The sequence below is a fragment of the Chelon labrosus genome, assembly GCF_963514085.1.
Source record: "Chelon labrosus genome assembly, chromosome: 12".
In the NCBI taxonomy this organism is placed as follows: domain Eukaryota; kingdom Metazoa; phylum Chordata; class Actinopteri; order Mugiliformes; family Mugilidae; genus Chelon; species Chelon labrosus.
In genome coordinates this window covers 21002794-21020100 of record NC_140345.1, presented here as the reverse complement: position 1 = coordinate 21020100, position 17307 = coordinate 21002794, and the positions used below count along the sequence as shown (strand labels likewise).

At 44.0% G+C, this 17307-nt stretch overlaps 1 protein-coding gene across 3 annotated transcripts; it reads right to left on the bottom strand.

Moving 5' to 3' along the window:
• Positions 1 to 11547: 11547 nt before the first annotated feature.
• On the bottom strand, positions 11548 to 17071 carry eny2 (ENY2 transcription and export complex 2 subunit). 3 transcript variants are annotated; one of them, XM_084557376.1, is made up of 5 exons: positions 16773 to 17043; positions 16575 to 16645; positions 13439 to 13509; positions 12509 to 12583; positions 11548 to 12014 (listed from the first exon to the last, which is right to left on the bottom strand). In XM_084557376.1, the coding sequence occupies exons 1-5, from the start codon at positions 16779 to 16781 to the stop codon at positions 11941 to 11943; spliced, it is 300 nt and encodes a 99-aa protein (XP_084413502.1). In that variant the 5' UTR covers positions 16782 to 17043; the 3' UTR covers positions 11548 to 11940. The 3 variants fall into 3 exon arrangements, with proteins under 3 accessions (XP_084413502.1, XP_084413504.1, XP_084413503.1); XM_084557378.1 differs by lacking the exon at positions 16773 to 17043 and adding an exon at positions 17056 to 17071 and having other exon boundaries at positions 11549 to 12014; XM_084557377.1 differs by having other exon boundaries at positions 11549 to 12014; positions 16881 to 17043.
• Positions 17072 to 17307: the final 236 nt, after the last annotated feature.

Genomic DNA, 17307 nt, shown 5'->3' with positions numbered 1-17307 from the left:
CCACAAACTGGCATGGATTCCACACACGTATGCTCCCCGATCCTTAGGCACGGTTGCAATCACAGTTTTTGTGCTAATCAGCAAATGACGGCTTCTATCACGGGAGACCAAGCTGGTGAACATGTCATACCTGCTTAAAAGCAACATACTGGCATTGCAGTGGTGAGGATGCTAACTCTTAGTCGCTATGGTGGCTATCACTAACTCACATTAAGTTTGCAAGCACAGTTTTGAGGTACCTCCATTTGTTTCTTCTTTGACGCAGTTTGTAGATAACTATTAGAATGACTGTGCAACAGGCTACTGCTATTAACTTCAGTTCACAATGTATGATGCCTTGTTAAACTACCCACACACACACTTTGAGCATATTTGCTTTAACTACACCTTTTTTTTTTTAATGTAAATGACAATGACGTAATACACTGGGGTATTGATTTTTTCCACTTATAGTCTAAGTATTTCTTCTCTCTCAGCATATAACATAATGATAAAATTTACAGTCTTCTGACTCAGTAGTAATGCCAAATTTTAAAAGTCCTACCAGCTTTTTAATGATGACACTAAAGACTTGACTGCTGCCACCAATTCTTCCTCATGATCAGCCAGCAGACTCGGTTGCTCATTTCTCCAACGCTCTCCTCCCCGTTAGTTAAAGCTGAATCACTCGTGGCCGTTGCAGCTCGGCGCTGCTGTTCCTTTCAGTAATGTTGCTCCCCAGCTGGCGGTCTCAGTAATGAGCAGCAGGGGGTGGGCGAACCGCATTGAATGGGATGCCACAGATCTTTAGCAACGCTCCTTCGGGGCCTTTTGCATTTAGTCACCCTGAGCTCATAATTGTGTGACTAAAGCAATTGTTCTCTTAATTGAAGCCATTCGGGGCCTCTTTGTGCTTTTCTCCCTCCCCTCAGGTGGGACTCAGGTGATTGCTGAAAAATTTTCAGGCAGTACTCAGGTGATCACTCAAAGAGAAGAATGTTTCCATAATGTAAAATAAGTTTTTAGAACAAACTACCTTCAACTGACAGTATGTAAACAAGTAGTAATTAACAGTTTTTGTTTATATGTAAAAAGAAAATCCTGTGACCAACATCCCTGATCTGGCATTACACATTCCAAGACATTACTGCACATGAGTCCCTTCCTTGTGCCTTGCCACAGTAGGTCATACACGTAATGCTGTGTTCAGGTAAATGATCCACTGACACAGCAGATGTAAAAACCTCTGTGCAGGATTTATAGCAGCTCTGGGATTTTTATTGTGGCAACTGTAACAGGAACAAATGAGCTGGAGGATGTTTGTTTTGTGTGTATATGTCTGTCTGGTGCTGTAATATTTGATTTCTCTCCACCTTTCAAGATCCTGTTCCCCGGATGACCAATTCTCCATCTCGGCCCTTTATCTTCCTAAACTTTACGTCATAAATATCTGCAGTAATTGATTTGAAAAGGGTTGTTCCACCTCTAGTCCCGAACACATGTGAAGCATTTTGTCTGCAGAGGACCGTTTAAACTTTAATTCCTCATTCTGAATAATTCACAAGCCCGAAGAGTGTTAGAGGGTTGAAGAGCCAAAGTGGAGCATATGTGCTGAACGGTTGACACACAAAGAGAATTCGCCCCAAAAACTTGCAAATGGAAAAAAAAAAAAAAATCTGCTGGGGCCATGGTTTGTTTTCACCTGAAGCAGTCATTTATCTTGGCCAGAGCCCAACACTAAACCACTGTGTATGTTTCTATGGTCTCAGTGGGTTTGTGTGTGCACCACAGCCACTTAAAGTGGTGGTAGGGAACTGCAGATTTCAGTCCTAATCTAGGAATTGTGAAACCGCACCATTTCCTTGCACTTGAGAGGTCCCTGGCATCTTATTCAGCTGCTGAGGACCTGTATACATCAGCTCAGAAGGAGCATGCAGATGAGTTTAGAATGTGTGTTTATTTTTTTTATATTCTCTCTCATCATAGCACATGCAGAGTCAAAGATTAGGAACTAGTTGGTGAACATCCCAAGGTATTAACGTGCTAAAGAATTAGATATACCGCTAAAGCATTACATTATGACCACCTTTCTAATATTTTGTACTCATCAGAGAATGGACATGGGCCTTCTGAGGGTGTCCTGTGGTGTCTGGAAACAGAATGTTGTTAGTGGAGGCCTTTGGGTCCTCTGTGGACCATCCCACAGATACTTGATCAGTTTGGGATCTAGTGAATTTGGAGGCCAGGTCAACACCTTGTGCTGTTTTTCATGTTTTTTTAGTTGTTCCTGAAGCGTTCCTAATGTGTGTGTGCCTGTGTCAGGCTGCATCCTGCTGGGGATGGTTGCCGCCATCATGGAGTGTCATTGCTATGGGGTGGGGGTGACCGGTCTGGTCTATGCGGGTGGTTCATGTAACACACAAATGCCAGGTCCAAAAGTTTCCCAGCAGAACTTTTTTTACTGTCACAAGATGGTCAATGTTATTTACTTCTCCTGTCAGTGGTTTTAATGTTGTGGCCGAACGGTGTATCCTGCAGGATGTGGTGGTGGTGGTGGTGATCAGAACTGAGCTAAAAGGAGGCCCCATGGATTCAAACCCAGAACATTCTTGCTTTGAGGCATCAGTGCTAACCACCACACCACTGTACCGCCCAAACCCTATCCAAATCAGACTAAATATTGTATTTGTTGTTGACTATTTTAGTTGCTGAATGATTCACATCTGCTGCTGTGGTGAGTATTCTTCATAGCAGCCCCATATTTAAAAAAGATAAAAATAAAAATTTGGAAAATGAAAGTTTATAACACAGAGGAATAAGACATATCGTAGACATATCGTACATTACTCGATTGAGTCGATTTGTTGACAATAAGAAAAATACAGTATATATTGTTGTTGCCCCAATCTGACAGGTACAGATACTGTGTGGTGTCCACTGATAGTATTAGCAACCATCCATCCTCCTCTCAATTTTCAAACCTCACACAAGGCTCTGTAATGACCTAGAGTGTGAAGTTAGATTACCCCAAATGTTCTCAAAAGACGTTACACAATATGAGCAAAAACAAAGTCCTCAGAATGTGGATTTACCACCTCCTTCCAGTCGAAGACCCCCTTGGGACCTTTCCCGAATGAGTCCCAGACTGCTACGTAGCTCAGCTATCTTGCCGACCTGCCATGTCACCAGCTACTTCAACCTAGAGTCCGCACACTCTCGCTATACAGCCACATCCTGCCAATAAATCACCGGGTAGTCTGAACTTCCTTAGAATGCTAGTTGAGCGGTCAAAACGTAGTTTCAAGCAAGGTCCAAACCTTATCAGTGTCCAACACATCTCTGTGTAATCAGAGATGAAGCGGAGATAACAGCGACTTCAGATTCCTATGGGCAATATTTTCTGCAACAGGACACTTAAAAGGTGCAAAGGAGGTCTGTTGTATGTGAATGCACCGAGTGTGCATTTGTGCATTTAAACCGGCATCAGAAAACACATGGTGTTCTCGTCCAAAAGTGGCATTGCAAGTTAAACTAAATACTGGATTCTTAGCGCTCTTACCAAGGATTTGGAATGCAAATGGTGGAAAAATATTTTTGCAGCCACTTCAACCGAGAAGCACTTGCTTGCTGCAATTAGGTCCAAAGTTTTGATTTGCCAAGCAAGATTTTTCACCCGTATCCACACCTGACTTCACACAAACAAATCTACTGCATCTCAGAGAGCATAAGACACTTGGAGACCAAATTTCAATCTCACTCTGTGATGTAGTCTGACTCACCCGGTGTATTTTGACATGCAAATTTGGCCTCGAGCAAGCTTTCATTTGACCCCTTTGGAGACTTGGGTGGGCTCCCGAAATACCTCCCTTAATTTGACATGACCTGATTTGGAGGATTTCTGTGTTATTACTCCTCTCGGACGTGTGGACTCACATGCGAGGCGTGAGGTTGAGGGAGGTCTTCCCGGAGCTGTTATGAGAGCTGATGTGAGACAACAGTGGTCCGTGCCTGGAGCAAAAGAGGCAGAGGTGGAGGGAGGGGTGAAAAGAGAGAGTATTCGGCGAGAGAGAAGGACGTGAACAAGATGAGTGACAGAATGGAGAGATAAGGGGGGAAAAAAGAGAAGCAGGGAATGTGAATCCAACGAAGGCCTCGTCCAGAGCATCTGAGTTGTCAGTTCTACATCTCTGTTCCTCTTCCTCATTGTCTTTCTCTCGTTCTCCCAAGCCATCTCACCATTGTTGTGTTGGAAGTCCCTGAGTTTTGACAGCTGTGTTTGGAGTGCTGTGACGGCAGTCTGAAGGGAAGGGTGTGTATGTCTGGCTGTGTGTGTGTATGCGTGTGTCTGACAGTTACAGTGGACACTACGGTGTGCAGTGTCTATGGTATGCAAATACTGGAGTGTGTGTTCGGTGTGTATCCCTAGAGGGTAATCCTATTGCGAACGCATGATGATAGAACATAATAAAGTTGATTTATGGAGCACGTCGTGGACCTATAATCCAAACCGGTTTGCTTTACAAGAAGCAATTTGACTTGCAGGCACGAGAAGAAGAAAAGATTAAGAAACCAAAGTCCCCAGCTTGCAGCTCATTTCATTAAGGCTACGGAGATTTAAGAGACAACTTCACCTACTTCCAAGGTGCATGTTTAAGAGAAAACGTCTGAAGAGTTCAAATTCTTGCAACATGTGTAAGATAAACCACAAATGTTTTGTGAGAACTTAAAAGAAGGCGGCCGGGTCGTCCTAATAGGAGTGTTGCTGGAATTTCTACCTATTCAGGCTACGTTATTACCGTGCGGGGAAGCTGGCTTCAGGTTATGTGCTTGTGATCCATGGTGGAACTATGATGTCCGCTGTGGTCACAGTTCATACTAAGACTGCCTTTGATGCACATATTTTTCTTACTTTTTCCTTGGACCTACTGATATACTAATTACGCGACATGCTGCACTGGCAGCTTGCTAGCTTCCAGAGCTTCCTCAGTATGCAGATGTTTTTTGAGTAGTTTTATCTGATCAGCTGCCTTTTTCCAAATCCAAAGAAAAGTTAGGGGATGATCCCTTACTTCTGCAGCAGCGTGTTGTAAATGCTCAATAAATATAACTTCCTGCATTGTCTGAACTCATGTCTACGTGCATGTTCGCGGGTGCATGCACACCTGTGTTTTACACAACTGATTTATCTATCTTTTATAATAAAGTGCCTTTACCCAACTGTGCAAGGATCCCATTTGCTTAATAATGACGCAGCTGGTATACATTTTGTCCTGACGGGTAAAGCGAAGGGGAGGCGAGCTTGGGAATAAAGCAGGAATGTGTAGTGGGTGCTAGGCAGCTGGTGGCTGAGCCCCGCTGGGTCGCAGGGAGCAAGGCCAGGCCAGCCACATGAGGCTCAGCTGATTCACACACACACACACACACCAAGCCTGCGCATATCTACCGAAGAATCAAAGGCCCAAAGATGTATGTACTGTACGTGTGTGGGAAACACGGTGCCGGATGATAAAAATCATAAAGCAAAGAGCGAAAGGGACGGTTGGAATGGCCTGACGTTAATTAAAATAGGCAAGCTGTTAATAATCTTTAAACCTGTTAGCATATTTGCCCACCCAGTGAGTTGCACACACAATATTAGCAATAATTATGTCAACAGAATTCTCCCCGTTTCCCCAAGAGCAACTGTTGACCACATGTTAATGTGGCTGGCCCTGAACTGAAAACTAATAAGGTAGTTGCATTATCGCAGACTGGGTTCTTTCCAGGGAAGCAAGAAGTTATTATTTCTTACTGTAACTGACTCAACACCAATTAGCATCAAAACGAGCAGCTGCATTACGGTAATGACATGGCAAGCTCTCAGGTATCGGCCTTATCAGTCCGTCCGTAGCTGTGTCACACCATAAAATGATTACATGTCCAAGGGCCATGGATCATTTATAGCCCATACTCTTTCCTCCTGTTTGCTTTGCAAACATTAAACCTTATCAGCTGATGAGGGGAATTCAGGCATATTTGAGAAGGAATGCGCCGCACCTGCACTTCCTCCTCATCACTTCTAGTTAAATAAAGAGGGTTACGTAACCACCGCGCTGGATTAAAACGAATTTACACTGAAGGAGGTTGATTTTTGTGTTTGCATACTGCACGACTTCCAGCCTTTAGAGAAAGCGGGGGCCAGGTTGACCTGCGGTGACCCTTGCAGATGAAAGGCAGGATAAAGTCCGTGTTTTAAGGGTCCGGCAGCAGTGCCATCGCATGTTTTGTTTGGGTCCTTCCCTGTTGTTTCTGTGGTCGAGTTTCTCTCACGTGCTCATATCAGGAAACATTCCTCTTTCCTTTCCCGTCCCAAACTTGACTAAGAAACTCGTAAAAGCAGAGGGCTTTCTGCGGTCGCGTAATGACACGGCACACATTGTCATCAGCTTAGTCACTTAAACGCTCCGTGACATGCCAGGGAAAGATCATACCTCTGTTATATTATCAGCAGTCAGTTCTTTTAATGAAGATGATGCACCTGAAGAAAAGTCAAGGAAATTGAAATCTTACACGCAAGGAAGAAAAAGATAATAATCTTCTCATAGGATACGACATGGAATACACTTGAAGCAGCACGTTTTTTTTTTTTAAACTTATGCAAGGGAATTTGCAAATTGAGTTGTAAGTAGTCAGGGGTTTAACCCACCAACTATATCCCTTCATACCTGCATGCATGCATGCATGCCTTCCCGTCCGTCATCTGTTCTTTGACTCCCTCAACTGGCCACAGGCGGAACTCCCTGCCCTGCAAACCGCAGCATCATGCAGCTTTTACCGGCAACCAAAAAAACAGACAGGCAGCAACGCAGTCATTTTTGGGTTCCTCTTAGACGAAACAGAGACGGCACAAACAATAATTTTCGCATGAGCGCGACGGGCACTGCAAGGAAACATTTTAACAAGGGCATGAAATTAGAGCGGTGCACGTGAGTCACAAATTGCAAATGACTGGGGATGAAACCAGCTGAAAGTTATTTCCCTATAAAAGTATAAAGGTCAACATGTTGACATTGCTCTCTGTTGGTCTGCTTCTTGTTGAGGAATGTTTACTGTAATTACCTATTTATAATATGAGCATATACACAGCGGTGAAGCAGTCCATTAAAATATTTGGACAATGTGAGCTGGTATATGAAGAGGGAACACGTACATGAGTGGGAAAAAAAGACCTCGGCTGTGTCCGCGCCGCTCCGTACTGGGTTATTAATAGTTGCTATGATACCCACATCCTCTCTTCCCACTTCTTTGTCAGAGCCTCCTGTAATTTAGGCGGCTATATAAGCCCTACTGGGTCGGCTCTCTGGCCCCTTCTCGCTTGCTGTTATTGTTACGGTGCACAGGCCACGGTGTTTGGCTGCTCCAGCTGGGAAGAGAGCACCTACTGGGCTTTTCCCAGGATGATGAGAGCCGCTCCGCTCGGCACAGTCAGCAGGCAGTGGATAAAGGCCCCGAGCTGCTCCCAACTCTGCTCTCTCCCCTTCCCTAAGGCCTCCTGATCCACTCCCCCCCACCTCCCTCCCTCCCAGCCTCTCTTGCTCCCCTTTTTCCCTCCTCCTCCTCCTTTAAGTTCCCACAAGTCATGATCTGGCCCGTAAATTAGTACCGGGAGAAAAATAGATTCTGTAAGATGAAACTGGGTTTCTGTGTGTATCAGCACACGACTCAGGGGAGACAAGAGAGAAGAAGCAGGCAGTAAATCCATTGGAGTCCACTGATAGCGCCTGTTTGCGCAGCCACTGCCGCTTCCTTTGATCAAATGGCTGGGGGAGCGGGGGGTCGTGTGGCGCTGCCGAAGGTCAGCTATATATTACACTCCTAAAAGTGATTACTGAAATTCTTAAGTGAAACCATTCTGCTGCCAGGGTGTGCTCTAATCCCCTGCAGCGTTGTCTGGGCCGGGGCCGGGGCCTCTCTGTGGATCTGCGCGCCCAGCACTCCTTTTCCCCTTCCCCACTTGTGTTTTCTATCATCAGAGCAGGCCTAAAAAGAGCCCCTACATGGAAACAAGGCCTATCCAGTTGCAATATCAACTGCCGGGGCTCGGAGGAAAGAGAGAGAGGGAGAGGGAGAATGAGAGAGAGAGAGAGAGGAAAGGTTGTGTCAGGAAACAGAAATATGCACACACTTCAAAGGCTGGAGCAGCAAATTAAGGGTTAGGCATTGGACACGACAGTAAGTGGCCTTTACATCAGGAACAGGGTAAACAATGTCTGGATTGTGTTTCGCTTCTTTCCTCTGTGTTGTTGCATAGAGACCCCCCAGCTCCACATCTGCATGCTGGCTGTGCTGTAGGTAGAGCACTAAAACTACTCAATGAAGTTGTTTATTTTCCCCCCCTTTTCTCCCCCTTTTTTCTTTTACAATGAGCAAATAATTTTCATCAATTGAGCCATGATGAAATGTTTTGTGTCCGAGCCACTGATGTGTGTAAATGAATGGAAAATCTGACACATGTTAGCGCAGCGAATAGGCATGAGCATGTCATATAAAGCCTCTGTTAAAATTCCACAATTTATGACCGGTAGCTAATCCTTGCCACAACGTAACACCGTATCAAATCGGTTACAGAAACTTACAAAACAGAAGTGGTGCTTTTAAGCCTAGTGCAAACAGAAAACTCTCTCTCTTTGTGTGTGTGTGTGCATGGTTTCTACTGCGGCAGCATCACAGTTGAGATTCAGCCAGCCAACATGATCTAAACAAGAATTATGTGAAGTCATGCTCTATGAAACTTTATACACATTTGCTGATCATTACCTAAGATTGCTTTGTGTTAACTTTGGCAGGCCGGCTCTCTGGCTCTGGGACTGAAAAAAGGGATGATGTATTTCCTCTTATTTATTATTTGCACTGGGCTACCGAGAGAGAAAAGGGAGGGGAGCTCCAGAAGAGAGTGAGAGTGGTATGCCTGTGACTGGTGCGTCCACGCCAGGAATAACAGAGAGAAACTTGCTCCTCAGCCTCATTAGCGCGGAAAAAGCAGCTCCCAGGAGACGCGACAGAACGTAAATACATTTAAAACTCTTTGCTCCGCAGGATGCTACATGCCAGCCTCTTCCTAGTTTTTGCTTCTTTTTTTTTTTTTTGTCTGACCCCTCTTCAAAACGAGAACGTAAACGCCGCCGAGCGCCGCGAGTTTGGAGGCTTCAAAAGAGCTGCAACCCGATGTTTGCACGTCTCATAAATTCTAGTGAGAGGATTCAAAGAGAAATTTATCGAGCATGGCATTCACACATGTTGACAGTAAAGAGGGCCAACTGCACACTGGGTCTTGAGGATTTGTAGGGGCAAAACTCCCTCACCTCCTCTTTTTTTTTTTCGCTTTGAAACACCCTCTCTGACCTTTTGTCTGCTTATGCAATGCCTTTGCCCTTTCTGTTATGAAAAAAAAAGATAGGGAGAGATATATGAGAAACAAAAGCCTATAGCCGCGGCCTATAAATAACAAAATGTCATATGCACCGTTTTAAGCACTGAGATTTATTGATCGGTGTTGTATGACCAGGACATGAGATCCAGTATTTCATGGGCTCCTTTTAAACTATCAGACCCATGAAGCAGGTGCACTGTTATGCCAAATAAGGCAACGAGCTGTAACATCATAATTTCCCAACATTTGCTTATAATATAAGCATGTTTCCGCCATCTGTTTCTACCCTGCGCTGCCTTTTTCTTCACTTGTTTGTACAGTACGGGAGGTGTTTATGGTCTTTTGGATGTTGCCAATTTCACTGGAGAGAGGACTGCAGAGCACCTTCGGGACTCGGCACACAGGACCACGCGTTTGGCTCCTTTGCCTGTTGACACAGCTGCTATCATGCTGCAGCGATCTGATTCCAGGGGTGGTGAACAAATCTGCACACACTTACCCGCGGGCGCACAGCCGCACGAGGAAACCCGCGCAAGATGTTTGTCTTTTCCTTTTAACTGTCATTAAGGGCTGCTCAGGCACAGCTTGATGTTGACACTGGTGCAACGAGGGCACGCTCGCTCTTTGTTGTTGCCTGACTTATGGCGGCTGATTCAGAGGCTGCCTCGCGGGATGTCACAAAGCTCATGCCTCCTCGCTATCAGCTGCCGCTCTCTGCCCGTCGCGTCCGAGATGCGCCACCCCGAGCCCATAAACGGGAAGACTTTATGAAATCAGGTTTTCCTTTTATTTGCACAACTTTTTTTTTTGTTTTAATGATGTGCAGAGTCGTCTGGTTACTGTACAGCTGCTCGGCAGGGCTGAGCAGGCCCTGAGTGATGGAGAAAAGCTGAGAACACAGAGTGAGAAAGTAAATAAAAATCCGAATGATAATAAATTGCATCACTGGTAATTCTGTCCAGCGGCGGTCTGCAGTGCAGCGCGCAGAACACCCTTTAAATGCAGAGGTCCGCGGAGATCTGCTGATAACATGGGGATTGATGTAGGCCATTAAAGGAGCATGCGTGCAGGGGCTGCAAGGCTACGTTACATTTGGCCCCCACAACTGAACTGTATATCAGCATGTTGTCACCTGGGCTGATGTCACAGCAGGTCCTTCGGCTAAGAAAACACACTCTCTGTCTTGGGTGGGTGACCAGCATGGAGTCACTCTCTATCCGCTAATGTAGTGCTCGTGCCGAGAGTGGCGTAGGTTTGGGTTCATGGCCTTTTCTGAATGTAATCCATAGCCAGTTACATATTGTGTGTGCGTATGTGTGCAACTACTGTGTAGTGACCTTTCAGTCAAACACAATAATGACCAAACATTCCTGTAATACTCCCAGTTTTACTCACCTGATAGGTTGTCGCACGACATCAAAACAAAAACATTCCAGCTTTTAACTCTTTAATGACACTTTTTGAAACCAGCGAGTAGTATTTATGCGTTTTGGATTCAATGCACCAACTCTCGCACTGAAACGCTTATTGCAGGGACCTTGAAACAACCTGAAGGTAATTTGTCCCCTGTGAACGGGGTCACTGCTGTTCATCTTTTCACGAGCTCCTCCTCGCCACGGAGCGGTTTGTTTTTCTGGGAAAGCGAAGCAGCGCCGGGCTTGTCATTACAGGATCACGGCTCTTTGAATCCAAGTCCATTTAATCAGAGGACAATGTCAATTAGCGGCGGCAGCAGCTGGGCGTGACTCACGCTACTATGGTTAATAACTATTTTTTTCCCGTCAACTATTTCATGTCATTCCGTCATTTGTCACATTTTTTTGTTACGATTCCGTCTTTGAAGGTCCAGGTGTAAAGCGGCCCGCTGTGTTGATACCTGGGATTAGCACACATTCCACACACGACCGGCTCCTCGTTTAGACGAAAGTGCAATGGAAAACACATGTCCCAGCACGGCGGATTATTTTCTTCTATTATACTCAATTGCATAACCGTCTTCAGTGTAACCATCAATGAGAACAAACCGCCTTCTTGCTAGTAAACTGTTCCGCAACACATTTTTGGCACAAATACCTCAGATAACTACGTTTTTATTTAGGTATTCAGTTTAACTCTAAGCCTGCACCTTCAATTGAACTTCATAGGGTTGATCGTGAATCTAAATTATTGAATACATAGGTTTAATCACACTGAACAATATGTGTAAAGGTCAACAGCCATTCACCAAGACACTGGCTAGTTACCATCAGGATATAATATGAAAGTGTCCTCAAATGTAATTAAAAAAAAAAATCTGCAGACGTCAGGACAGCAAATAAAAACAAATTTTGGTCACTCAAGTTTGATAAATCAAAAAAACCTTTATTAAAACAGCACATTTCATATAAAGAGGACAGATACATGTGGGAGGTAAGTGCATTTACACATGCGATCACAGTCAAATACCAGAGTCTGTGTCAAATCTTTAAAATTCAAGTAAATTACTCCATAAAAAATAGAAATCTGTGTCACGAGAGTATAGGCAAGTGGTCTAATGAGAGGTTACGTCTAAGTTATGTGGCGTGCTGAGCTAAGAAGGCTCTTATTCTCTGCAGGAGCTCTTTCTTGACGCTGTCTGGCACCAAGGCTGCAAGAGAAAAAGGTGATTTATTATTATTCCGTCTCTAGGCTCACACCTACATACCTAATTGGGAAAAACGACTGCACCGCCTCCTACTGAAGCTACTGTCTGTGGAATAACTGTCTCCTCAAATAGTCACTTCAGAGCCAGGTTCTAAGTCTTAGGAAGTCTATATGACCCTGTTTGAACTGTAGCTTAATGCAGCACTATAATATCACTAAGGATTGATTTTTCCATAATTACATCAGGACTCTCCCGACAACTAAAAGACTTTGTTGCAGCGGCTGTAAGTGGCTTCATCACAGCACCGGAGCCAAATGAATGGATCGAAAACTGTGCTGAATGCTCTCTACCGCATTTCGGTATCATTAATAGTCGTGCTGCAGCGTCTTCCCTCTCAAGATGGTGTACACTGACTTGGGTGAGAATGAGGGAACTCTATCTACCCGATGCTACCCTCTTCAAACACTTGTTCCTAGAAATAGCTTAAGTTGATGTACCTCTTCCTTTGGGAGTGATCTCTACGACAAGGTCTTCCACAGTGACATGGTCCAAGCCCTTTTCTTTGATGACCTCTGCAAATCAATAAAGTTAGATGATATCTGGTTCAGCTCAGCAGCAAAAACAGAACCGGCACTAGAACCTCTCTTACAAGTACCACTTACAGAAGAGGCCTGGTTCCAAAAGACACTGTAAAAACGCTCGAGTTGCATTCTAAAGTAGGAATAACAATCTCTAAAGCTCTGAAGCCTCGCCTTAACTCACCTGTGGTCTCGGCCATCAGTAAGTGTGCTTGCAGGTGTAGCTATTCGTGTGTGACGACACGTAGCTTAATGTACTTAATGGTCTGAGTTGGTTCCTTTCACACTTTGTATGCATTAGTTTCAAAACATCTTTTCATTAAATGGTTTTTTTTGCGGAACAAAGAAAATCTCATCAGTGTTATAATAGCATAACTTGTCAAATAAGCCAAAAATGTAGATGTACTGTAAGCAGGTGTGCAAACTGACAAAAGGCCTTCCAGCAGTCACATGAATGCATTTCGGTTTCAACAATAAAATAAATCATCCACATGTTTAAAAGTGAAATGATCTTAATCGGAATTTGGAAGATGCGTGTTCTTAACTTTGCATGTTATTACATGCTTCAACGGCTGACTACAGGAAACACATCCACACCAGTGACATGGTTCAGCTGATAGCAGAAGCCTTTGAAGGTGAATGATAATGATTTACATCGTTTGCAGCGTTTCTCATTCATCCATTCGCGCACGCAACAATGCTAGTAGAGCTTCCGTGTAAGGTGCTCACCCATTGGGAGCAACTTTGAGTTTTGTGTCTTGGCCAAGGAAACCATGCAACCAGCAACCGTGCGATCAGTGGACAACTTGCTCTATCACCTGAACAGCGGCTATCTGATGTGTGTTTTACCTTTGCAGTGAGCTTTCATCTGGTCCTTCCATCCACACTCTGTGAGCTTAGCTCTCAGCACCTCCTTCAGTCTGTCAATCAGATGCATAAGATACACAAGAATATGACACATGTATTTCTTCCTGCGTCTAACTAATTCATGCATCTTTGCTTATTTTGATCCCAGGGTGTGTTCCATTCATACTACTATTACTATTATTACTTGTTTATTGAAGTCAAACAACACAAAACATTTTAGTTTTTAAGGTTTAAAAAAATGCGTGAAAGAGAGATAAAACAGTAAGAAAGAACTTTCCTAATTTGGTATGTTGTGATGATATGGTGGCAATAGTAGAGTAATACCATATTAATTATTAACATATATGGCACAACATGAAAGCAGTCAGTTAATACAGTATTGGTGTAATAATAATGATGGTTAGATAATAGTGCTTGTGTGTGTGTTATGCACACAAAGAAACAAGCAAACAAAAGAATATATACACCCCAGATAGCCACTGGACGCTGTAACGGAACAGGGCCGCAACCGCAAAACGATAGAGCCGGGTCTGGCCCGCATCCGCCTCGCGGACTCGTTCCTGAGTCCAAACGCACATCGGGCCGAAGCCGTTTCTGGTCTGTTTTTAGGGGTTGTTGCGGATATGTGCCAGCGCCGATCCAGCACCGCCTGATTATCCCGTTACAGATGCGTAACGGGTGCGTGAAACGATTCCGCCTACCGGAGCTGTGCCGGATGTGTTACGATTCCGCTTAAATCACCACTGGATTGTCCTTTTGCCTTATTTTCGGCAGGTTTCAGTTGGAGCAATGCGTATAGGCTATAGCTGAAATAAATCGTTTTAATGATTAAAACGCATAGCCTACTAAAACAACGTGAACAAAGTTAACAAACACAGAGTTAATGACCACGAATTCATAGATTTAATTATAAAAAACGAACAACAAAGTCATGAACAAGGTCAACAATTAACACAGAACACAGAGAACAACAAACACAGAATTAATGGATAAAAAAAAAAACGCACAGGCTATTAACACAACGTGAAAAAAAAAACAAAAAAAAACATGCACTTAAACAAAATCACTCGGTGGGTGCTGTGGCAGCTGTTGCTGTTGCTCCTGCTGCTGACGCCCTCCTCGATCCTGTCCGCCGACCAGATGTCCGAGACCAAAACCGGGGACATAATCCCAAAATTTTGGAAAAAACGGGGACATTTTTAGTTTGACTGTCAATCTGATTGAAATACATACAAGTTTTATCTTCAAAAAACAGGGACATAGGTAGTTTTTTCTGTATTTTCCCGGAGGCAACCAAAAACGGGGACTGTCCCCTGAAACCGGGGACGTCTGGTCATCCTAAGCTAAGACCACCTTTTAAAATTCAGCACATTAGCGCAAATATATGTCATGATATTAAAAAGTTGATTCGGTTATCCTATAATTGGGTCTATTCTGTGCAACACTCATGCTAGCCTATTTGTATAGCGCAGTAGCGCTATAGCGGCTTTAACATCAAACGGCTAACACAGACTCGTGGTGCGCAAATAACCACGAGTCTGCTATCTACAAAGCAAACAGCATTTCACTTGCACGTTTAAGTAATAGTAAATTAGAATAAACACATACAAATAGATGTACATAATAAACACATAGAACACATAGAAACTTACGTGTGCATAGCTGGTCAGATAATCTGCGTTGACAGCTTGGTTTGATGATATTTTTTGGCGCTTCTGGCTGAAGTCCGTAGTGCGGATGTGGGCCGTATCTGTAAGACGACAGTCAAGCCAGACCCAACGTTCACTTGGCACTTTGGGCGCTGTCGTAAAACGGACCTAAAACGGAGCTCAAACGGACCTGTGCTGTAACGGACCTTATAGCATCACAAAATGTACTGTATAGTTTTTAAACACTGATTGCTCAGCTTAATGACAATGCATTTATCTCATGATAACTGACAAAAATGCCGAAAATAAGGCAAAAGGACAATCCAGTGGTGATTTAAGCGGAATCGTAACACATCCGGCACAGCTCCGGTAGGCGGAATCGTTTCACGCACCCGTTACGCATCTGTAACGGGATGATCAGGCGGTGCTGGATCGGCGCTGGCACATATCCGCAACAACCCCTAAAAACAGACCAGAAACGGCTTCGGCTCGATGTGCATTTGGACTCAGGAACGAGTCCGTGAGGCGGATGCGGGCCAGACCCGGCTCTATCGTTTTGCGGTTGCGGCCCTGTTCCGTTACAGCGTCCAGTCGCTATCTGTCTCTGTCAAAACAGTGCTGGCTCAAATCCGTTTTGCAGATATGGGCCAGAGCAGTTTTTAGCCCTTTTTTAAATGCAATCGGCTCAGATATGTATCACAGATTCGGGCCACACCAGTGTGGCCTATGTGAAAACAGTATCGGCTCAGATTCATATTGCAGATCTGGACCAAATCAGTGTCAGACACAGCTAATGTCTTTCGGTAACCTATGGGAAAAGTGATCTGGGCCAGATCTGTAAAATGATATAAATACTGAACTGATGGCAGTTAGAATGTTTAAGCTGAAACCTCTATCTGGCACGGATCTGGTTCACAATCAGAAAACGTCTCTAAGCTAGAAACGGAGGCAAGGGGCTTAAAACGGATCCGGGCCAAATGTAATTGCTATCTGGGACAGATACATTAAAGATTAAATTAAGGGAACAGGGAATAAGGACCATTGGTGCAACACGGTTAGGTAAGGGAAAGCACTGTTGTGTCCCAGTCCCTGAGGAGGGGGCCTGTTTATTAGGGGTCTTTTCTCTGTGGATCCAGGGCGACCTGGAACCAAATACACTATTATGGAAACGGTAGAAAGAATTGTTGTGGTTTGCCTCCGTCTGTGCTGACAATCTCACTACAAAGAAGTGAGATTATCCAGAGTTTGACAGTGTGATAGAACTGCTGTTGTCTTAGTTTGAAGCTACGCTACAATATTTATAACTATGCATTATATATTTGTGAAATATGCCATGAAAATTGCCGTGGATGTGTGTTATCCCAGGACTTTATACCAACATTTGGCGGAGATTTATGCATTTTTGAAGACAGACAGAGACAGAACCTGTAAAGAGGAAATAATAGAATATTATTATTATTTTATCTCACCTCTCTCTTTCTCCCATCTCTGTCAGCTTCTGGTTTATTGTTGCCCTCATCTTGGAGTCTTTACTCATAGCCTTCGACAATGTAAGAGAAGAAAAGAAAATAAGTTAAACAACAACATGTAACGCTAGTGTAGCATCAGGTCGGACGGCAGCTAGCTACTAAACATGCTAAACGACTCAAAACAACAGCATTTATTACCCCAAGCATCTATATTTTAGACATTTAATAAACGACTAGGCGTGTAGGTTAAGCTAGAGCTCTAAGTTAACTTCCACAGCAGAGAAGGATGAATACAAGAGGTCTCACTCTTCGTCAGACTCTGTGGCGTAGCTACATGGAGAAGTTAAAGCAAGATGGCGCTGAAAACATCACAAAATCCCCCAGTTTCTATGCGCAAAATTGCACTTTCATCATGTTTTAAAGGGGGAAACAACTTCAAATGTGCACCCAATCGGTCGCTAAAGGAAAAAAAGCCAACTACCAGCTTAACTCGAGGAATTTACCGTCAGATTTTACGTTCCGACGAGAAACAAGAGCTTAGTTTATTGGTTCCTACGCTACCTTCTGATGCACTACTCCGTTGCGCCACACGGCGGAAGTGTTGGTTAATAAACCAATCTAAATATTCTGTGACTTTTCTTTCATTAATCATTAACCATGCTAGGGAGGCAGCTGATATATAAAGGTTACCACAATATCATAAATTAATCCCCTGATAATCCTAACGCAACCT

Coding starts and splice junctions, on each gene's coding strand:
- eny2 (XM_084557376.1), bottom strand. Junction 12,584..13,438: donor GATGAAAGCTCACTGCAAAG/GTAAAACACACA, acceptor ATTGATTTGCAG/AGGTCATCAAAGAAAAGGGC. Junction 12,015..12,508: donor GATCACTCCCAAAGGAAGAG/GTACATCAACTT, acceptor TTTCTCTTGCAG/CCTTGGTGCCAGACAGCGTC.